The 24,212-nt window shown below is 34.7% G+C and overlaps 1 protein-coding gene across 7 annotated transcripts in view; it reads right to left on the reverse strand.

The window, feature by feature from the left end:
- CREB1 (cAMP responsive element binding protein 1) overlaps positions 1-24,212 on the reverse strand; it is a 56,830-nt gene that overhangs the window by 27,797 nt on the left and 4,821 nt on the right. For 3 of the 7 annotated variants that reach the window (XR_004350747.1, XM_032637620.1, XM_032637619.1), the window contains exons 2-4: positions 10,235-10,356; positions 4,197-4,343; positions 3,447-3,488 (exon numbers count right to left, since the gene is read on the reverse strand). Coding sequence is in view for 5 of the 7 variants with exons in the window: in XM_032637620.1 (XP_032493511.1) it covers positions 3,447-3,488; positions 4,197-4,343; positions 10,235-10,348 (303 nt within the window). In the remaining 2 variants the exon portion in view is untranslated. The remainder of the gene's footprint in view (positions 1-3,446; positions 3,489-4,196; positions 4,344-10,234; positions 10,357-24,212) is intronic. The other 4 variants (XR_004350748.1, XM_032637621.1, XM_032637623.1 and 1 more) reach the window with 2 other exon arrangements.

The following is a 24,212-nucleotide window of genomic DNA, read 5'->3' on the forward strand; positions in this document are numbered from 1 at the left end:
TCTGATGCTATTTGAAATTTCAAAATAAAATATACAGTGACTAGAACAAAATTTTAAAAATGGTTGTATTAGATGTTTTCTCAAACTATACATGGTACCCTGGAAAGTTAAGCACTTTTCTTGGGTAGAGTTCAGACTCAGGTTTAGGTACAGTTTTTTACTCACTGGATCAAGAAGTTTAATAAAAGTCTAGAGCAATAATCTCCAAACTCTTCTGATCTGCAGATCTCCCTTATAAATTAATTATAAGATTATAAACTAATTATAAGAAAATTTTATATAAGCATATATATTTACTTACAAGTTTTATCTATATCATAAAACATTAATTTTTAAAGAGTTAGGATAAGTATAAATATTAAAATACATCTGTTAATTTCTTAAAGATAAATCATTTAATATTTCATAACAGTGAGAATGATGTGCTTTAATATGATTAATTAAAAATCATTTAGTATTTTATAACAGTGACTCAAAAATCTGATTCTAAGCTTGGACTTTCTGAAATGTGATTTAACATCTGCTATTGTTTAAAACAATCATTTTTCATTTTCATCTGTCAATTACACAAACTTCTGATGAGATTTACTAGTGTATTTTCATCTCCCTGGCTCTTGGTCAGTTATTATATGCTAATAAAAGGTTTTGTATTTTAACAAGTAAGTTCAACACCTACTGAAACTCTAGAAGACTTCTGAATAGTTTAGAAACTCTATTTCCAGTTTTGAAAGTATATAGATTTGAGTTTTTAGGTGACAAATTTACAGTTTGCAGGTAAAAAAAAAAAAAAAGTATGGGAACATCTCCAAACTTCTATATTCAAAATACTCTGTCCACAGCACAAGTTTCTTTCAAAATGCAGTTATTCTCTCATGCATTGTTAAAATGCCACTTTCTCTCAGAAAGGACAGTTGAAAGGAATTTCTTTCAAAAATATCTGTTAGGTAACATATCCCTTGCAAGTCATCCCTTGCTTGCCATTGTTAAAAAGATCGGAAACTTTGGAATACTTCTCTTATGTAAAAAGCAAACAAGTAAACTCATCCTTATGTTAAGCAACTCAAGTACTTTGCTATATGATAATCACTGAATCTCTATCTTGCACAAAAGATTTTTATTGTTGTTCCCATCACATCATGAAGTACTGTAAAGACTGTATCAGAAAGTTCATCTCCAACCGCTATCCCTCTTGCTCACTCTATTCAGGCCACTTCTTGCTATTCTTTGGTACATAAAGCATACTCTCATTTCTGAGCCTTTGGACTTGCTTTCATTATTTGTATGGCTTAGCCTCCTTCACTAGTTTATAGTTTCACTGCTCATCGTGTTCCCTGACCACCCTACCTAAAAAAAGCACCCTTCCCTCCACATCATTCTCTATCCCTTTCTCCTGCTTTAATCATCTTCCCAGCACTTAATCCTCACCTGACACATTTTATTTTTTCATTGTCTCTCTTCACTCAAATGTGATCTTCATGAGAATACAGAAGTATTATTTGTTCACTGCTGTCTTTCATATCACCTAGAACAGTGACTGGCACATAGCATGTGACCAATAAAAATTTACTGAGGAAATGAATGTATTAAAAATGCATCCAAAACTAACAAGTGAGGATGCCACTGTTAACTTCTATACATTTGTGTAACTCCCATTATTTTTGTGGGAATTTTTACATAATCTGTGAGATTTGATGTACATATATACATAAGGATAATGTTAGGGCACCAATGTCAAGCCATACATGAAATATTAGTACAGTTTAGTTTCTAACTCTGAGATGAAAAAAGATAAACAGAAGTCTTATTCTCACATCAAGAGAAATGTACCTTGTATATTTTGGAAATGCTGTTCTAGAATACTAATATTCTCCCATCGAGAAGTTTGAGGAATCACCTCTCTCCTTGTTTGATCACTTCTTCTGCTATAAACCACTTCCTACTTATTAATGCTAATCACTGTTAACCAGCTGACATTACCATTAAAGTTTAATAGCTTCTCCACGGTTTAGGGCCTTTAAAGAAAAAAATACTGTTTATGTTTCTGTTCGTAGAATTCAGGCTTTTAATTATAAGCACAGCTCACTTTGATGGAAAAATCTATTTTTGAAAAGATGAATACACATTTCTATAAAGTTAATAGTCATATAATCCTAGGTCCAAATTATTATTATTACTCTTACCACAAAGTAAAGATTAAAATTAAGAATATAAGCAACAATTAGGCATCATATATTAAAACCAATGCTTGTAATCTTAGCAAATTTTGTGATAATTTTTGTGTGTTCTTTATAGAAAGATCTCCCACTGTAAGTGAAAAAGAAAAAGTAAAGGTTAATGTGGGGTCTGGAATCTAGGTCTCCTGACTAGCAGGTCAGGTTCTTTCCACTATTATCAAGAGGAAGATAAGAGTAGGGAATTAGTAATGGCATACATAGTATGAAGAACAGTTAGGAAGCATTCAATGAAATAAAAACTGAGGCACAGGATAGGAGACTATTGTTCAGTCAGTGTGGTTCCATAGAAAAATCAAATTCTTCAGTCTTTACCTGGACTATACTGTCTCCTACTCAGTAACAACAAATTCCATTCCCAATATCTTTCAGTATGGAAACGCACAGAACTTGATGATTTTATATCAAAATATTCTTTCTTTTTTCTCCACCCCCCACACCGCCCTGCCTTAAATGTCCAAGCAAACCAAAGGCACAGGGACAGAATGAAGCAGAGGTGGGTTAACAGTGGCTCAATGACTCAATAGTATGATATGGCTGACAAAATCTGGTATATCCTTTGATGACACTGACAGAATGCTTCTAGGACAAAGGAGGGACTTCTCCCCTCTCCAAGTATCAATCAATCTGGCTACTAAACTCAAGGAAAACGCAACAGTTCTCACCCACAAGAAGACAACAAGGATGGTGAAGAGGAATCAAAGCTATGTCATATATAAATGGCTGAAGAAAAACAGGCATTTACTTAGTCTGGACATTTTTTTTAAATGGGAAGGATGTGGAAGATGGGGAAAAGGAAGCAGCCCAATAGAAAAAGGAGTTAAATTTGCTTAACTAGTTTCTGAGAATAGAATTGGGACCACTAGGTAAAAGTTTTAGAAAGATATTCTGGTTCACCACAGGGAAGAATATTTTAGCAATTACCCCCAATTATAAATCAGTTACCTCTGGAGATAGAGCATCCTTTCTCTGAAAGTGTTCAAGTAAAGCTGGACTGCCATTTGCAGGAGGAGAGGAGGATATTATATAGGGAAATTAAGCAACAGACTTAAGGGCTGGGTAGGTAACAAGTTTGGCCTAGACCTAGAAGATCTCTTAAGATTTTTATTCAAACCTTGAGTTCTATGTTTATAGAGAGGGACAAAGATATAAAGAACAATTTCTCACCTTCCTTTCTAAAAATAGTTCTCTCCAAATCTAGGACCTAGGACTCACCTGAGTTCCGGAGAAAAGTCTTTTTAAGTCCTTACAGGAAGACTGTGAAGCAAAAAATATGAAATGGGAGGCTGGGGTTATGGCCTACTTGAATGAACGTTCAAGTCTTTTTTTCCCCAATAAGCTCATCGAAAAGATGTATACTGCCCTAGGTTCCCTACAGTTAAGTAGAGGTTTACACACCTTTATTCCCTTTGGATCCAAACCAAAGGAACAATCTTTCCAAAGAATAAGATAACATGCATGGAAAAAATCCCTGATTCTTCAAGTGCACTTTCTGAATGTATCATTTCAAAGTTATATACTCTAACTTAGAATCCTAAACATAGCTGGTTTTCTCTACATTCAAATAATATCTTAGGTAAGGTTATTACTTTTTGACAAGGATTTTTTCCAATTGCATGTTTAGAAAATAATTACAAAGTTATTATTTTTGTATCTTAATTTTCCCTAACTGAGGTACATCAGCCTTATAGTCTCTCCCAACATTTCCACTTTATCCCATATACTTTATGATTTTTCCCATTCAATTCTTTTCCTTTTTTAGTTTAAGTTTTTTCTTATATGTCTGTTCTTGTGTGTATATGTTCCTATACTTAAGGTGACTATACAGATGCAGCATATTCCATAATTACTGTAAAGTAAAATAAACTCTGAACTAGATATGTTCCTATTTTCATAATGAAAGGAGAGAGATATGGCTATAAACAACAGTTATGAAAGTAGATGCAGAACTTTTTATGCACATACCTGAACTGTCTGGACTTGTGGAGACTGAATAACTGATGGCTGGGCCGCCTGAATAACTCCATGGACTTGAACTGTCTGCCCATTGGGTAGCTGTACTAAAGTTACGGTGGGAGCAGATGATGTTGCATGAGCTGCTGGCATAGATACCTATGGTGTTGAACATGGAAAAAAATTACCATCACAGATACCTCCTGGGGAGTACTCATGTTTAGTAAGAAACAACTCTTTGGCAGCAAAAGGATGACCCTCCTGCTAGGTTAAGTATTCCATTGGTGTGAAAGAAACTAATCATTAAACTTAATATTCTTTTTGAAGAAAGACTACAAATGCTTCCCATGCCCCCTACTTTTAAACTCCTCCCAAATGACAAAAACCAAAAAACTATTTTAATGTAACATCAAAATATATAACACAGACTTCCTCTGAACACTAAATACCACTTTATTTGTATAGTGCCTTACATTTTCCCACCTGCTTTCATATTCAGTTTCTCATTTTGCCCTTCGAAGAAATCAGACTGGTTAGAATAAGGGTTATCTCCATTTTAGAGACAGAAATATGAAGTGCTCAAAGAGATTAAGTCACTTACCCAAGGTCAAGAGATATGCTAGCTTTGAAGAAACGTAAGTCTTCAGAATATCATGTGTTAAATAACCCATGTTCTAAAACATAACTGTTCCCAAACTTGGGCAAAACTTAGCTACTAAATCTAGAACAAATACGTATCTTACAGTATACAGCATATTTATCTCTTGTAAACTAATTACAAGTATGCCTTTCATTAATGAGAAAGTGTTAATAGATATTATAAACTGAAAATTTCTATCCCCACCCCACCCACTGAACTGATAATAATTGATATTTCAAGGATTTATTTTCCTCTTGAAGAAATAAGGGAGCAGAACTGAAAGAATATGAGAAACCAGTTTTCTCCTGAGGCACAGAGGCGGCAAATTTAATGACTCAATACCCATGTTAGAAGGGTTCTTAAGTCATACATGTCTATCAGATGGTATTTACTGTTCCTGTGCTCGAATGCGTTTGGGGGTAGCAATTTTATTTGTTCATTTGGTAAACAGTTATTGTGGATATGTGTGTCAGAAACAATGTTAGAACTGAAACTACAGAAATAAGAAAGACATAGGTCCCTGCCCTAAACGAAATTATTAAGGCATGGGTGTGAAGGAATGGGAAAAGAACACAAATAAATATAATTCAGTGAAGTAATGAGGTTTGTAAAGGGAAGAATGGACACGCTTAGGAAAGCTACCCCGCCCCACCCAAGAGGAGGGGAGGCTACCAGGGAAGCATGTGAATTTGAAATAAAGAATACAAGTAAGGCACGTTATTATGATTTGCAGGGGGGAGGCACAGAATTCCAGGCAGAGGGTAGCAATGGCAAAAGCAAAGAGAAACAGCAGTGTCTGTAAATGGCAAAGAGGGATGACCAGCAGCCAGTACTACTGGAGCACATAAGTGTGTTACTATATGATGTAGGAAGTGTGGAAAGATGGAATAAGAGGTAGGCAGAGGCCAGATGGGCTAGTCATGAAAAATCTTACATATGTTACATTAAAGAACTTGCATTTTACCGTGAGACTGGGAAAAGCACTGAAGGGCTTTTGAACTCCTGAATATCATGGTGAGGCTTGCATTTCAGATAGATCACTTTAATTTAGTGGCAGTGTGAAAGACACTTATCTCAGAGGAAGAAAACAGTGGAGGTGAGACCAACTGAGAAAGTCTATATATAGTAGTAAGGGTGAGATGATAAAGGCCAGAAATTAGGCATGAGTTGTGGTAGGGATGGGAATGAGAGAAGTGATTTAATGAAAATTCAGGAGGCAAACCAGAAAGGGCTTTATGAATGACTGATTGAAGGAGGTGAGACAGAAATCAAAGACGACCCACATATTTCATGTTTGGGTGAGAATTAGTAGACTATGCCATAAAGAGAGAGAACACAAGAAGAAGCTTATGGGTGGTTGGGGCAGTGGTGGAAGATGATGGAACTGATATGATATCTGAATTTGTAGAGATGTTTAGCAGGCAGTTAAATATTTGACTATGAAGCTTGGGGGAGATACCTACTGAAGGTAGAGGCTAAAACCATGAGCTTCTCCTTTGGACAGTTAGGAAGGCCTTCCTTATCAATCGTTTTTCTGGCTACTATACATCTTAGTTTTACCTTGTTTTCAAAATGTGGTCCATGGACGACCGCCATTAGAGTTATATAGGGTGCCTGTTTATAAAGTCAGAATCTCTGATGAACCCAAGGACACTTTCGCCTACGCCATAGTTTGAGAACCAAAACCATAATTTATTTAGAGTATCCCATCTCAATGGAAAGCTCTTCTAATATTTGAAGCAATTAGTACGTCCTCTTCTCTGAGTATTCTCTAGGGTAAACATAACAAACTCACTCAACAAATAATCCCTTTTCTACCCTAATTATTCTACATAATGGCTACTCTCATTGTAAGTTTATAAAATACAGATACACCAAAAAAGAAAAAATTGCTTATATCCCTACCACTCGGAGCTAATCACTTAATATTTCTGCTGTAGATATAGATGTTTTTAAAGATGCATATATACACTCAATTTTCATAACACTATCACAGAATCTACTTTATCTTTCAAATCCATTCTAAATATCTCTTCATACCATTAATAGTATTCTTTAATGGTAAAGAATGGTATAATGGTAAAAATTACATAATCTGTTTAATAAATCCCAACAAATTATTGGAATTAAATTATTAGTAATAATTAATTAAACAATAATGAAATCATTAACTTAATATTATTAAATATTAAATTACTGAATATACAAAAAATTATTATTGAATATTTAGGTTTTCAAATTTGCCTATTACAAGAAAGTTATTTTACAACAAAATTGCAACGATCATCCTTTTACCCAACTCTTTACTTAAAACCATCCATAAAAATTAACATTCCCATACTCAAAACCAATATTGTTTTTTTTTTTCCACTTAAAAAAAAAATCTCTGTAAATTCTAAAAGTAAAATAAGGTATTTCATTATTGTTTTAGATCGACTTTCTCCCTTTACTAGTTAGGCTGAATTTGTGTTTTTACTGTTCATTGATCAAATCACGAATGGTCTTGGACTTGACAATTTTATTATATATTTCTAGTATTAAAGACTGACAACCAAAAAATAACTGGCATCAGAATTGAGAGAAATAATGTCAAAAATGTATAATATATGTGTTAAGAACTTGGATGAGCAAGTAAAAAAACCTCTGTAATTAGGTATTAAAAAGAACAACAACAAAAAATATAAATGGGAACAGACACTAGCTTTCCTAAAACTCAAATATCATGTCATTCCACTTATCAGTGATTATATGCAAATTGAACATGTGCATATAATTTTGTTCTTTCTTCAATTTCCAATTAAGCTTCATGACACTGATTTTGTTTTTATAGGCATAATCACACCAGCAGAGAAGAATGGGAAGGAGATAACAGTAAGAGTTTTGGAGGCTGGAAATGGATGACTGGTAATGAACTTGGAAAACCTCAGAAGGCCAACTCATGAGGCGGAGGCAGGGACAGACTGATTTCTGCCACAAAGTCCTTAAGAGGCTCAGGATCTAAGGCACCCCAGAAGGCAGAGTGAAAGGAAAGGCTGAAAATAAGGAAGGGTGATCGTTTGAAAAGCAATTGGATCCCCTCTTCAACTCTCTGTGGAAGAATAACTAATCTATACCCTATGCTGACAGAAAAATGGAGGTTTATTTTCTGGATAGAAGGTTTCTTGACTGCCTAACACCAGGCACTGCTGAGGTTGGTACTAAGTCCCAGTCCTCTTCCCTCGTCTGGCTCAAAGGTCTTTACCTATAAGCAGAAGATTAGTAAAGCTTTTCTCTGCAAACGTGACCAACACTAAAGGGAGAAGAAAGACTTAAGACATAATGACACAATAAAGATGTAAAAAAAAAAAAAAAAAAGAGAGATAATGACAGTGGGATGCCACAATCATCCTACCGTGAAGCTCACAACTCAGATGTTAGGCCCCAAAAAGAGCCAATACAGGTTTTTGGTTCCCTACTTTTAAATGTAGGCAGAAAACCTCGAGTTATGAAATACTCAAGGAAATCTTCTGATAGGAAAGATGGTGACCAAAACAGATAGAAGGGAGAAAAGGTACATAGAAGAAAATCTATGTGGAAAGAAAACTTAAAACTTAATATTATCAGAGGTAAGAGAAAATACTGCCTTTGTGAAACATAAAGAGTATGCTATTAAAACACAAAAGGACTATTCAGAAACAAAGGGAACTCTTGGAAACATGACAGCAGAAATTTAAAAAATCTGACAGATGGGTTGAAATGTGAAGTTGAGAAAATCTCCCAGAAAGACAGAGACAGAAAACAGGAGAGAAAAGATGAGAAAATCAGAGAAACAGTCCTATAGGTAAAATATCTGGATCACAAGAATCCCAGAGAGAAAGGAGAAAGAAAAAAAAATCATCAACCAAATAAAGAAACTGCCCAGAATTGAAGACCCGAGATTCCACTAAAAAAAAAAAAGCCCACTGAATACAACTGCACAATGGATGAAAACTGATACAAACCAAGGCCTTGATGATGAAATAGTGAAGCACTGCTAACAGAGAGATTTTTACGAGATAACAGAGATACAAAGTAAGAAATGGATTTAGTCTTTTCAAACAGCAACACTAGAAGTTGACTGTGGATCAATGCCTTCAAAATTTGAAAGAAAAATGATTTCTTTACCCAGTCAAACTTGCTCAAGGGACCACTGGAAACAAAAACTCCACAAGAGAAAGAGAGTAGGAAGAAAGGAATTTCCAGGATGACATTATTTAGTGGACGTGGAGGACAACCAGACAGAAAATGATGTCCCAAGAGATAGATATGTTGAAGGTTGTCACCACCAAGATCCCTGCTGGTATTATATCTTCTTTTTACCACAGGGCTGAATGTTTGGATGAGCCCATATTCTTATCTGTGCACATTTGCCTTGACCATGTGCTAATGAAGTCCTGATGCTCTTACCTTCGTTCCCACACCTGCTTCATCTTGAGTACTTTTACTTCATCCCTAAATGTATTCTGTTTGCCTTACACCTGAGGGCTGGAGGTGGGTCCAGGTGATCTTAGGAGAAAACACAAAGCAGCCCACCGCTTCTGACTACATTCCTGCTGGAGGTCTAGTATTTGGCCCATATTTTAGCTCAGTGTGGTAACCACCTGTGGCTAGCCCTCTATATCCCAAGACCCACTGTTGCTCATGACTCCTCTGAGAGCTTTTAAACTCTTTGTGAAGCTGAAGCTCAACATACCAGAGCCTTGGCTAGGATTATTTTCTTTTGGGAGCTTTCATCTGAAAGAGGCAATGTCACATTTTCTTACCTAGCAGGTTATTGTTTGCTACTTGGTTTTTATATTAACCACCTTTCTCACTCATATATATGCCAACAATTATTAATAAAATAAAACATCTGAGAAAAAATACACAAGAACAAAAATGAGAATATAACCTTAGAATGCTTAAGACAAAGACAAAATGAAAGAATCATGAATCATATTTAAAATATACAGGGACAAAAACTATCATCCTTGAAATTTACTTGTGTGTCAATTTATTTGCTTATCCTATTTTTTAGTTTAAGCATATGTAAATTTAGCCTTTCAGATTATCTGCATTCCCATGCTCCCAAATAAATCTGTATGACATGAAAAAAGCAGTTATCATACTAGGTTTTCTTCCTTTAAGAGACAATCTACCCATCAGTTTAAATGTTATTTCTGAATCATGTCACTACAAATAGTGTGTTAGTGTTTAACAATACATTTTTCTATTATGTTACTGAATTAATACTATCATTTCTAAAATTAGGCTAATACTAATAGGAATTTTGATATTCTAAGAATGTTTCTGCTCGTTTTATGTATATCTCTGTAATAAAAACTAAGTTCTCTTGTTTAAAACATATTCCTCTTAGAAGAGACAACTTGGAATCTCTCCATGTATTTTATACCTGGGCTAATGTGGCAATCTGTGGCTGGGCTTGAACTGTCATTTGCTGGCTTTCAGCTTCTGTTACAGCTGCATCTCCACTCTGCTGGTTCTCTGCTCCAGATTCCATGGTCATTTAGTTACCTACAATAATATGGAAGAGTGTTACAAGCACTACAGTGCTTTGTGCTTTTGTGGTTTTAAAGGCAATTTTCAAGTTGTAAATAAGTATGTGGTGGTTAGGTTAGCAGATGCACTCAGAAATCTAGTTAAACTATAATGTAGTTGAATTATTGTCAGACTTGTCCAATTATGCTGAGCTAAAAAGTTCTAGTCTTTTCAAAAAAGAAAGAACTTTTTCCTTTGCCATTTCTTCCCAATGGGATATTACTCCATCTATTATAGAAGACGGGATTCCTCTCTTCCATGAATCTTCCCAACTAACAAGGGGAGGAAGGGCAGCAGCATAATTATAATTTTTTCAAAAATGTATCAATCAGGTAAGGAGGGAGGGTAGAGAGTAGAAGTGAGTTGATGACAGGGTCTATGAGATACTGGCTTCAAGGTACCGCCTATATGGGTATTCCCTTCTATTACAGGGAAGAAACAGAAGAATTATAAGCTACTTCCTTGGGAAGTTATTGGTGGTAGGACAAAATAGCCCAGGTTTCAACAGCCCAAGTTATTGGGTATCAAGGTAGAAAGGTGGGATTAATAGACACAGAGTCAGACCTCAAACAACTGAAAAGGTTACTTTGTGTTCTGACTCCTTACCCTATATATAGTGTGCAACATTACACATATGTGTGCACACACACACACACACACAATAAAACACCTTTTAAAATTTTAACTGCAAAATTCTGGATAAGTTAATCAAGGCTGATCTTTCTTACTTTTTGGAACCTGCTTTGCTAAGAGTTTACTATATTTCTTAGATCTGGCACTGGATGACAGCAAAAGTGAAGAGAAATTCCTAGCAGCAGTAGCTGCTACCTTGAGGTTAGGGAAATTGATTATATATAGCAGATATAACTGGGAAAGCAACTGTGTCTAAAGGAGTCACAATAAAAGGGATTACTTCTTATTTGTGTACTACTGTTACCATTCAGTACCTAGCATATTACCTGTCAAAAATAAATTTAATAGTGAGGACTACCTATGGTGATTCCATAAACAACACAAGAACTCCAATGCTTTTCCAGAATTTATTACATTTATTTCATAACTCCGACATCAAAATAGTCACTGATCCTTATGTGATTATTACATGCCATCAGAATGTATCACATGCTAACATTTTGCCATCATTCACAGGATTCTATAAAAAGAAAGTGTTTTTACAAGTGACAGTTAAAAATGAAAATATCTCTGTAGAAATGAATATAAATAATGTAGAAATACAGAAGCCACCAAACAGATGACAAAGGAAAAGATCAACAGACTTGACTACATAATTATTTAAAACATTAATATGACAAAAGCCACCAAGACAAGTACACAAGGAGAAAATATCTGCTACATAAAATCAACACAATAACATCTAGAATACAGAGAAACTACTAATTCAGTAAGAAACTCTTATTGGCTAGTTCACAAAGATATATGTTTCAAGGATGGAATTTTTTTTATAATAGCAGAAAACTGGAAACAAGTATCCATCATTAAGGAGGACCATTAAAAAATTAAAGCAATAAAAAATAATGAAGTCTATCTATAATGTAAAGACACATAAAGCTTTCCAAGACAGACTGAGTGAAATGGCAAGTTATGAATATACTATAAAGTAGAAGCCCATTTATGTTAAAAACAAGTAAAACAAATTGTTGTTAAGGTGTATGCATGAAAAGAGGTATGGGAAGTTATAACTGAATCGTAATAAGTGGTGGCTCTGAAGAGAGAAAGATTTGATAGAACTGTATAGGATGATTTTCACCCTTTACTTTTTACATATTTTAGTACTTTACTTTTATTTATCTTTCTTTCCATAAGCATGGATTCAGGATTACTTGCACGATTAAAGAAATTTTAATACCAGAAATGACGGATAACATTTTGAAACTCTGAACCAAAAGCTTTACTTCAGTCATGATTTTGAGATATCTGCTAAAATTTTTTAAATCTGATACTTTTTATATGAAATTAGTATTTTTGTTTAAGATTCACCTAAACTGTTTACCCTACATTTCCAAAGAGTAAAAATAACTACTTAAAAAAAATTATCAAATAACTTTATTACCCTCTGTGATAATTCACTGAATTGTACACTTAAAACCTGTGCTCTTTTAAACTAAAAAATTTAAGAAAGACATCAAAAATAACAGAAAGCAACATCAATAGCAAAATAGTTTATGTATACTAAATACTGTCCATACTTTTGCTCTGGAAGAAAATGGCACATGAAAGCAAAAAATCTAATCCTAGTAACAATAAAATAAGTAAATGAATCCATTTGAGGACAGTACTGAGTCAAGCTAAATAAGAGCAGAAACCCGCAAACTCTTCTCTATCTTCTCCCCTAAGTCATCAATTTAATGAGAATGAGAAGATAAATATAAATTTATCATCATAATACTTCATTTGTAGAGAGAATATGCAACCATTTTTGAAAGACTTTAGTCGAAGCCACATTTTTTTTTAACCTATGCTGTCATCCATATAGTTTCACTCCACCATTTGATTAAAGTAATCCAAAGCACAGATCATATTTCTTTTGTTTTTGTTTACTTTTCAGTATGTCAGGGCTACTTAATTGGTTTTTTTTGACATTTAAGGTATAGGGTATCATTACAACTTTTTGTTTCAAAAAATAAAATATTTATGACTCTATAATAATAAAAGAATAAAACCATTAGCTAACATAAGTAATTACAGCTACAAGGACACATTCGAAATAGGAATGTGATTTGCATCCTTCTTCCCTCCCCAACTAGATAATATTCTTTTTACTTATTTTTTTACTTTCTTCTAAAAACAAAGTGTGGTATTTCCAATGGTTAGCATCCCCCATGTGAATAAACTGCCAGTGTTTTATTATCATTTCATTCAGGCAGACTACCAATCCTTTTTCAAGGTGGGGGACGGCCTTCTTAATTAGTTTGAGTAGATATCAACCACTTGGGCAACAGTAGAATTACTGTCTCTCATCAGATAATTCAGGCCTTCCTCAAAGTACAGGTGAGAATTACTTACAGAAAAACAATTTGTTTTAGATAAGAAATTCAAAGGACTCAACTAAAACAGAAACTATTCTTTTGGTTTTCACCTTGAGGGTACTGAAATAGCAGTCTCCAACTAAACTAGCATTTAACACGAGCACCTTAATTATGACTTTGAAAGCTTTTACTCTTTTTTTGTTTGTATCTTCAGGTGGTGAGAGAAGAGATGCTATGGTATAATGTGTACAGTCTTCAATTTTTCTATTAACCCAGGAGCAGTCTTAGCCAGCAGAGCAGTACTTCAGACACAGGATCAGTTACTAGACCCAATATGTAGGTTTCCAAAATTACTCAAGAAAAGAGATTCCTAATTCATTACACAAATGAATGCTTTCTGAGAGTGCGAAAACAAAAACTGAATACTACTGTAAAATTAAAAGAAATCAGGTACATATGAACTCAGAGGGAATGTTGCACAAATATTGGACCTGGAATATTAGAAACAATGAATCTTAGAAATCATGAAAGATCTAGTCTTGACAGTTTTGTGAAGAATTCTTAAGAGTTCTTCCAATAATTGTGAATTCCAAAATTTATTTGGGATTGATATTTAAGATTTAGGTATTTTTATGAATTTATCCCTAAAAATTTACATAATTCTTTGAAAACTATGAACTTGAAGCAAATTTCAAAAGTGTCACTCCTAAAAAAAACAAATTTTAAAAAATAAATTCACAAAGATACATGCCATTTTGGGACTTCCCTGGTGGTACAGTGGTTAAGAATCCGCCTGCCAATGCAGGTGACATGGGTTTGAGCCCTGGTCCGGGAAGATCATGCTGTGGAGCAGCTAAGCCCATGCGTCACAACTACTGAGCCTGCGCTCTAGAGCGCGCGAGCCATAACTACTGAGCCCATGTGTCACAACTACTGAAGCCTGTGCACCTAGAGCCCATGCTCTGCAACGCAACGAAGAGGAGCCCCTGCTCGCTGAAACTAGAGAAAGCCTGCGCAGCAACGAAGACCCAACGCAGCCAAAACAAAAGATACATGCCATTTTGCTACAATGGTCTTCAGAGTTCTAACTCCTAACATGAAAAATAAAAAGGGAGTGATCCTGCAGTATTATGCACCCAATCTTGAGCAAAACAAAGAATGCTGTTCTAAGTAGTTGGGAAAGACCCTAACATTAGGTGGAAAGCTGGATCTGTCACCAAGTGGTCGTTGGAGAAATTAAGCTTTTTGTGTTCGTTTCCTCATCTGAAAACAAGAGAGATGAATTAAAGGATCTCTCTCAATTTTTAAGTGCTCTGATCTTAGGAACTGACAACACAAGATGTATGCACACACACACATAATTATGCAGACCACTTAATAAAATTATATATTATTTCCTTTTAGTACACAGTTCATAGTAAAGAAAACAGACTAAGAATAGGTCACCTAGCCTCTCAATCTTGGGCAAATATAAAAATATTACCATTCACATATAGTACAATATATAAAATTTATCAAACAGTTTAATAGTCCCTTTTCTTAATTTTCAAAGAGGATAAAGCAGCTTTTTATTTCCATCCTAGAAAGCTTCAAGAAATTTATCTAAGACTGTATCACTTTTGTACCTTCATAAAGACAGTAGATATTTAAAAGTTTAAAATATAGTTTAGATAAACATCCCAATAAAGTGTCAAATGACTGCTTCCATGATATTTAAGAGGAGAGTATGCTGCAACAGTCAAGAGTGCTGGAACGCCAAAGAAACACTAGAGACAAATACAGTATTGACAAATTTGGGGATTTATTTTCTGATAAGAAAAATGGTATAAGCAAAGGCTTAAATTATAGTAGGCCTTTAGAGAAATGTGTGAGTCAGTGCCTGGTGCCTGGCCTTGCATAGAAGCAAGGATAAAAGATAAAGAAAAAATGGTCATTCCAAGCCAATCAGCAACTACTAGGGCAAAATGAGAATATGAGAATGATGTCTCTTAAAGTAAGTCATTGGGTTTAGAATTTTTATGTTGCAATGTATTTTACTTCTACTTTGCATAGCAATATATCCTGAGGTAATTCACCACAAGTGAATAACTCACTTTTCCAAAACCAACACTATCTTCAATTTTAACAATTTATATTATATACATTATACTTGTATTACAGTATCATATCTGAGCATTTATATGTCAGGAACTGTTCAAGTTACTGGGGATGAAGAAATAAATTTTTTTTTTTTTTTTTTTTTTTTTTTTTGCGGTACGCGGGCTTCTCACTGTTGGGGCCTCTCCCGTTGTGGAGCACAGGCTCCGGAGGCGCAGGCTCAGCGGCCATGGCTCACGGGCCCAGCTGCTCCGCGGCATGTGGGATCTTCCTGGACCGGGGCACGAACCCATGCCCCCTGCATCGGCAGGCGGACTCTCAACCACTGCGCCACCAGGGAAGCCCAAGAAATAAATTTTTAAAGAACTTTGTCATTGTGGAATTTATATTCTAATGTGTGGAAATAGCAGAGAGAAAGTAAACCAGTAAAATGTGTAACAAATCAGAAGGTTAAGATGTGTTGGGTAAAAAATAAAGCTGGGAAGGATATTGGAGGGATTTTCAGTATTATAAAAGGAGACCAGTAAAGCCCTCATTGATAAGGTAGCATTTAAATTCACTTACCCAGCACCTGTATAGAACTATACCAAATCGGGGATAAATTGCTGGCAGCACTAATTCTGTATTTTCTGCCTCTACCAAGTCAAGTCAACTAAAGGTCATCAAAAAAGAAAGCAAGCCCATATCATCACTTTTGCTAACAACCATTAAGCAAAAGGAGAGAATGCTGTAAATCTTCACTTTGTTCTTTTTCCTAAAATATTTTGACCTTTAAGAAGTGCCCAAGTTCTTATGGTCCTAAACATTCTAGTTCAAGTTTATGAAAAATAAATCCATCTCCCTTACAACTTAGTTTACTTTTTAATCCCTTAAATCTATGACAAATTTAATCCGGTCTAGGATGAGAGGTAAGTATTCAGAGAAATGCACTGTGAAGAAGAAATAATATATTCATAATTAATAGAACATATGCTGTGGTTTTTAAAATGCAAATGACCTTAATTATAAGTGAGAAGAAAAACTTCCCCTGCACCTAGCAAGTGGGCGACTCCTCCTGAACTCTCTCGTCAATCTGGAAGTCCAGGGATTTAAGGAAATCACATAAGCAGAAGTCTAAGGTCTCCAGGGTGATCACAGCAAAAGTCACATTTGGGCACATGATTTTAAAACTAAATGACTAGTATGTTGTCATACGCAGATATACTACTAAAAACATTTTGCAGAAGTATACCTAAAAACATCTAGGGGTGATGTACAATACTTTCTACAGTTATTTTCTACCTGTTTTTAGTATTTTACAACTGCTTGAAAGCCTTGCTAGCACATTCTCGCACCTTCAACATGTCTTGATTAATATTCTATAAGTGTTATGATTACTTTACTAAAGAGAGTGGCAAAATGTTCAGCTGCTACATAAAGGATTCTAGCTTTCCAGGACTCAATGACTATGTTGCACTGCCTCTTTTCCTCTACTTTTTTTTCCCCTGTATGTTTTTTGGTTGTTAACCTTGAAATACTTCATTTATCTTTATCTCGTATGTCCTATCTAGCAGAACTGAGATGTATGCAATCAATACTGGAAATTTAATGGTCCAGGTTTCTGATGCTAATAATAGTCTTTTGCTATTAAATACACCATACTTTCACTGAAACCAGCTAGGAAAATAGCACATTCAAATGCTGCATGTGTACATATACATGTGTGTAGGTACGTATATATGTACACATTCACACTCCCCTCTCAACACACATATCAACTTCAACTGTAAGAACCTTATTAGACTGATCACACCCTAGCAAAATAAGGTTATATACATACATTTTTAGGGAAAGAGAACAGCCAATGTGATAAACTAAAATAAACTGGTATCTTTATCAAGCTAAGTAAATTCTGACATAATTTTCAGAAAGTTTCCTCTATGCTCCTACTAAGGTCTTTCTCCCTTAACTAGAATACAAATCCATACTTTAGCCTACAGTCTAGATATTAGAGGAAGGCAAGATAAGTTGTATATGAATAATTCTGTGTGATCTGAATTTGGTGAGATTTAATCATTTATGAGACAAAAATAAAAGCTTGAAAATTTGTATGTTTTAATAAATTCTTTGTATTAATAGTAAATGCCAGTACTCAACTACCACTACCTAAAAAGAAGGCATACAACAATGGGGAATCTTTTCAATGTTATTTAATAAGACTATTTCCCTGATTTGTTTATTGGACTGAACTCAGAGAAACTGCTTTAATTAAGTTCAAGATTTGTATGTTATGATTTATTGCAGTTTTGTGATTACCAGAGCATTTAAATGCTATTTTTAATAAGTAAAGTTATTTAAAAATGTGTAGCATGCTCTATAAGAAAGATACTGTCCTCAAAGGAAGTACTTAACAGAAGTGAATTAGGATTTATAGAAATGTATTGCATGATTTATGATACAGCCATCCTCATATCCTAGTGCGACTAATTCTATAGTATCTTTCAGTAAGAAAGCTTTAGTGATTTCTCAAATCAAAGTTACTATTATTTTTTCAAGTACTGGCAAAATGTATTTGCCTTGTTTTCCTTCAGGTAAGACTACTCATGGCTCTGAAACGAGCCTTCACGTATCTGGTCACCAAGAGACAAACAGTGTTGCTTAGCAAAGCAGCAACTATGACTATGCATTATTTTAGATAATAACATTTTATCCCAACCCTTCCTATTCTCCTTTCTTTGCAAACACACATCTGATACCATTTTCACACCTTGAGCCTTTCAAAGAAGTGACCCTATATAAATTTCTATATATGAAGTTCTACTAAATAGATTTTTGAAGCTGATTTTTTTTTTTAAGGAAAAAGGCATTATGCACCTCCTACATACAGTTACTTTTAGAAGAGCAATTTCCGTGTTGTCTAAAGAGTGAAACTGTCTTCAAATTTTAAGTTCTGCTTCATAAACTAGCTCAAGGTTAATACTGTAAGGACCTACAAAAGTTATGCCTCGAAGTTAAAATTTATAGCCTACTATTCCATTTACTCAATAAAACCCCAGGGACTATGTGAAAATAACTTACATTGAAATGGAAAATGAATGTCCAAGTGTTTTCAAAAATAAGTTTATAAAGTTATCGTTTATCATTTTAACAGTTCTGTTTTGAGCTAAATTTTAAAATGCTATTCTTGGTGAATTATTTACAAATTAGACATCAAAGAGTGAAAATCAGTTTTCCTGAAGTGAGACAGCACATGTTATATGGTGGGAGTCATAAGACAGGAATTCTGGTTTTAGCTGTGACTTCACAGATGGAGAATTAAAGATGTTAAGAGATTTGTAAGAACTTCACAAGACTGTTCAGGGCTATACCACCTAGCCTCAAATATTATATAAAAAGTGAAGAAATATTTGACCAGCAGAACTGCATGAACTGTTAAGCAACATGCTAATCATTTTAATTATGTCTTGCTTACCAGAAAAATCCCAAGCACTCAAAGCACCAAGGGTATATTGAACTATATCTTAAAAATTAGCCATGGTTAATCTACAAAGTTGAAAAATGACATGCAGATGAGCAAAGACTTTACGTACAGTTTTGATAAAGACTCACTTCAGGTTTAGGTATCTTAATCTCTAATCCTGAAAGAATCAATGCTGAATCAAGTCCAACATTCCAGGTAAATGTACTTCTTTACCAATCAGGCAGTGATTTCTGGTAATCACTGATTAATACAATCTCATGCTATTTTTCATGTTTCAGAGGTGGGAAGTAAAGCATCAGAATTAACTAAAACTCAAAGGAGAAAACTTTCTAAGCTATGAAAAACGAACCTAATTTCCTTGGCTTTTAAAAAACAAATCTGTAATTTCAGTGTTTTAATTGTCTAATAAGCATTTATGTCTGCTTCCTTTAACCTGTGCAAATCTAAAGGGGGATTGGTTTTAATCTTGCCTTTTAAATCTGTGACCCTCCAAGAGGGACTCATTCATTGCAAGTAAGTTTTCTGTGCACATTACATAAGTGTTCTGCCAAAAACTATGAGGATTATAGTTTAAAGCAGGCAAGAACCTTTCTCTCAAAGAGCTCACAAACTAATAGTAAGAGATGAAAAATGTATTATATACATATAAAAGAGCTAGGCAAGTATAAACTACCATCAGTTTACCTATAAAGTCCCTCCAAACAAGTATTTAGTTAACAATGACTTCAAACCATAAACTTCTACTTTGAAATGATAGGAAAACAATGAATTATGGAAAAAAGGAAAGCAAGAGCTGGCTATTTATGGTAATCTTTCTGTTGATGCTGACCTAATTAATAAGATAATGAAATCAATATATTTTTTCAAGACCGTGGCTACTTCCTTCAAGTGAACTTTTATAAACCAAAACTTAACTATTGTTGAGGAACAAAAATTTCTAGTAATCATCAATAAAGCTAGAACCTTGGAAACTTTCTCCACAAAGAGATAATGCTGTTAATATTCAGAGTGATGAAGACTATGCTTCACTGTTATTTCTTGCCCAGGGAAAAGGGTCTACCAGTATGTAAATTTAAATTCTCCAGAGCTCAGTTTCGTCATCTGCAAAAAATGAAGGAGTTACTACTGCCTTCAGGGTAAAAGCTTGCTAAGTGTGAATTCCCTTTCAAATATCAGAATTTATGAGTAATATACTACACCCACACAAACATAATAAATTCTCTCATAACAAATAATTTGTAAAATATAGTATATTGAATTAAAATGTTTCACTCAAAGTTGTTATTTCTTGATTTTTATCTTTGCTTCTTTTGGTCACTCAACTAAGGGATCTGGACACAGGATAAAAGAGAAGACCAGAGCAGGTGGGGGGTAACTCCAAATATGCATTAGTAGATTTAGTTATTTTTCTACCTAAAAACTAAAACTAGATTTTAGTTTTTAGTTAAATAGTGGTGTCCTGTTTGCCTGGGCTTTCAGAGATATTTAGAAAATGTCTGTTATAATTAAATAAGAATTTATGATGTCCAAGATATGACACCAAAAAGCACAAGCAACGAAAGAAAAAAACAGAACTGGAAATTGTCAAAATTAAAAACTTTCGTGCCAAGAAAGTGAAGACAATCCACAGAATGAAAGAAATTTTTATAAATCATATATATCTGCTAAGAAGTTTGTATCTAGAATAATAAAGAACTATTACAACTCAATAAGACAAAAAACCCAATTTAAAAATGAGCAAAGGATCTGAACAGACATTTCTTCCAAGATATATAAATGGCCAGTAAGTACACAATAAGATGCCAGACAGCATTAGTCATCAGGCAAATGCAAATCTAAATCACAATGAGATACCACTTCACACCCACTAAATGGCTACAATGAAAAATAAAAACAAGTGTTGGTGAGGATAGAGAGAAATCAGAACCCTTATATATTGCTGGTGAGAATGTAAAAAGATACCACCATGGGTCTGGCAAACAGTCTGGCAGTTCCTCAAATAGTTAAAAGTAGTCACTATATAATCCGGCAATTCCACTCCTAGGTATAAACCTAAGAGAAACGAAAACATGTGCAGTAAATGAATGTTCATGGCAGCATTATTCACAACAGCCCCAAAGTCCAAATATACATGAATTCATGAATAAAATACTGCATATCCATAAAATGGAGTATTATTTAGCAATAAAAAGGAATGAAGTCCTGACAGATTCAACACGGATGAACCCTGAAAGTATTATTATGCTAAGTAAAAGAAGCTCATCACAATAGAGTCCTTTGATATGCAATGTTCAGAATAGGCAAATCTAGAGACAGAAAGTGCATTAGTAGTTGCCTAGGGCTCGGGGTACGGAGAGATTGAGGCATGATGGTTCAGGGATGTGGAGTTTCTTTTTTGATTAACAAAAATGTCCTAAAACTGACTGTGGTGATAGGTGCACAACCTTGTGAACATGCTAAATAACTATAGAACTGTACACTGGAAATAGGTAGACTGTATGGTACGTCAATTGTAGTTCAACAGTGCTGCTACAAATGAATCAATGATGTCCAATTTTTAAACTGCAATATAATCTATCATGAAGGAGAAAGGATTAAGAATCAGGATATCTATATTTTAGCCCAAAATATCACACCATTCCTGTTTATGTCATTCCTCCTCTTACATGAATAACTTAAAGCTTCCTGCCTCACACTCAGGGTTTCTCGTAGTGTGGATTTATAGTTAATGTGACACTTTCTTCACCTCATCAACTTGTGAACATATCAAGTTCACTCTACTTCCATGTCTTCATTTTTGTTGTCCATGCCACTGCTCACAATATAATCCCCTTTACTTCTACCTTCCAAGTTCTTCCATATGCAATTTGAATACTATCTTTCTCACAAAACATTTCCTCACTGAACGCCTTCTCTTCTAAACTCAACGGTCCTTCAAGATAGGGAAAACTGATACTCTGCCACATATAAATCATTCTTTCTTATACTTTTGTCACCTCCACTATACTGTGAGTTCCATGAGGGCAGTAAAGCCACATACTCAGGCTTTACTGTTTATAGCAACTAGAACTTCATTTAATATCTATAAAAGTACCTAAATGAATAAATTTTCTTGTGATTATTCCACCAACTACAAAAAAGCTAATGGTCAATAAACATTCACTGAATAAATGACTAGACTGATAAATGGCAGGAAGTAAAACCGTAACAGCAAACAATAAAGCTGCTACTGACACTTTTAAGGAAATGATACCCCTTTAAGAGTACAGAATTCAGAACAAGCAATAATTTTCACTTCAGTGATGAAAAACAAGAGATTTCTGAGTCTCCTCCTGCTAATCGCTTACACAAATAGGGATAACTCTAAAAATTGTTATTCAGCTTTGTTTAGATAACAAACACTTTTAGTTACATCTATGCTGTCATATAATTATAACCAGAAACTCACATGCAGATAACCAGCTCATTAGGAAAAGAGTTAAAATTGAAGAAAGAGGGCTTCACCGGTGGCGCAGTGGTTAAGAGTCCGCCTTCCGATGCAGGGGACACGGGTTCGTGCCCCGGTCCGTGAAGATCCCACATGCCGCGGAGCGGCTGGGCCCGTGAGCCACAGCCGCTGAGCCTGCGCGTCCAGAGCCTGGGCTCCACAACGGGAGAGGCCACAACAGTGAGAGGCCCGCGTACCACCAAAAAAAAAAAAAAAATTGAAGAAAGAAATCTTAGTTTCCAAGAAGATTCACTAATCTTTGGGAAAGACATTTTCTATTACCATTGGTATAAATAAATTCTCAGACATACCCTCTACTCTGACACCAAGGTCATTAGTTATTTTAACTTCTCACTTAATTCTCTCTTCTCCAACCAAATGTCAGTCATTACTTCTCTCCTTTAGGAAAAAACTTACCATCGATCCCTCAGACCTCTTACTCTCCAAACCTTGACTGTTGATAGACTATTCAGAGTCTAGATTAATCCAGCCAGGAAGAATTTGTTCAGACAGTCCATCTCATTTATGGTAAACTTTTATTACTTTACCTCAACCCTGAGAAAAAGCAACTCAGGCATTTAAAAGTTTAACAAGGGGTACTATTGTTAAGTTGAGATTCATGTAACTAGCCTCAACAACTGATTAAATACATAAAGGTAAATTTTTCATCACTGGATATGTAAAATACTGTCTTCTACTTATCTGCTGGAATTAACACCAAAGTATGAATGATAAATCTTCCCCTCCCCCCCCTTCTTACTGGTAACCTAGGAGACAGGTGAACAAAACTAGGTAAAATAACAAAACATATCTTTCCAGGGCCAGGACTGGCAGAGCTAAGAGAAGAATGCAAAACAAAGTAAAATAACAGGACACAAGACAAGACTTTGTATATACTAAGGAAAGAGGGGCATGCTGGGTGAGAAGAGAAACAAATGGCTACTCTTATCTGTGTTTCAAATATGTCTCAAAAACCTACATTTACAGATTGATAGTACAAAATAAATTTAAAACCATACTTTCTTCTTACAACTCCAAAAAGTTTAACCAGACTAACCACATATAATGACTGAGTTAGCATATGTATTAAATTGGCAGAGGAAAACAAGTAGCCATTGTTCTAGTTCATGATCTTTACCTCTACCCCAAAAGGCAATTCACTGATACAATGACACTGTGAGAAATCATTTAATTCCCTGGTAGCCTCCAGATATGTTCCAGAAGAAAACTTTTCTGCCTTTACAGATTTCAATTATCCACTCCCCCCCCTCCGCCCCCAACCAAATCTAGAAAGATAAGTGCTTTGTAAACATTTTAGTCACTGAGTGGGCAAAAATAGCATGTATTAGTATTTTATATAAAAATACTAGTAAATCCTCAAAATAATAGTAAGACAATATTCTTTCATTAAAAGCTTTAACATATGTAACTGTCAACGTAAGCATACAAAGAATGAGATACACCGTAACAGCTTCATTTAATGATTTTTTTGAAAGATAAGGGACTTTTTTGTGTCCCTGCTGCTAGAGTATTAGTTATCATTTTCTAAGCTTAATCAACTTAAAAAACTTACAGCATGTGTATTTTAAAGATAAATACACTAACAGCATGTATATTTAAAATGAACTATAGTTAAATGCTGCTTAGAAGGTCCAAAAAAGAGAGGTACTGAAACTTGTTTTGTTTTCTAGTTGAAATGAGTATTACTTGGGTCAACTGGTTGACCAAGGACTTTCACAGTAAAAAAAAAAGAAAAAAAAAATTATCTCAGCAGTAAAGTCTCAGTAGACAATCATATAGA

Source organism: Phocoena sinus, chromosome 7 (genome assembly GCF_008692025.1).
Source record: "Phocoena sinus isolate mPhoSin1 chromosome 7, mPhoSin1.pri, whole genome shotgun sequence".
Taxonomy (NCBI): Eukaryota; Metazoa; Chordata; class Mammalia; order Artiodactyla; family Phocoenidae; genus Phocoena; species Phocoena sinus.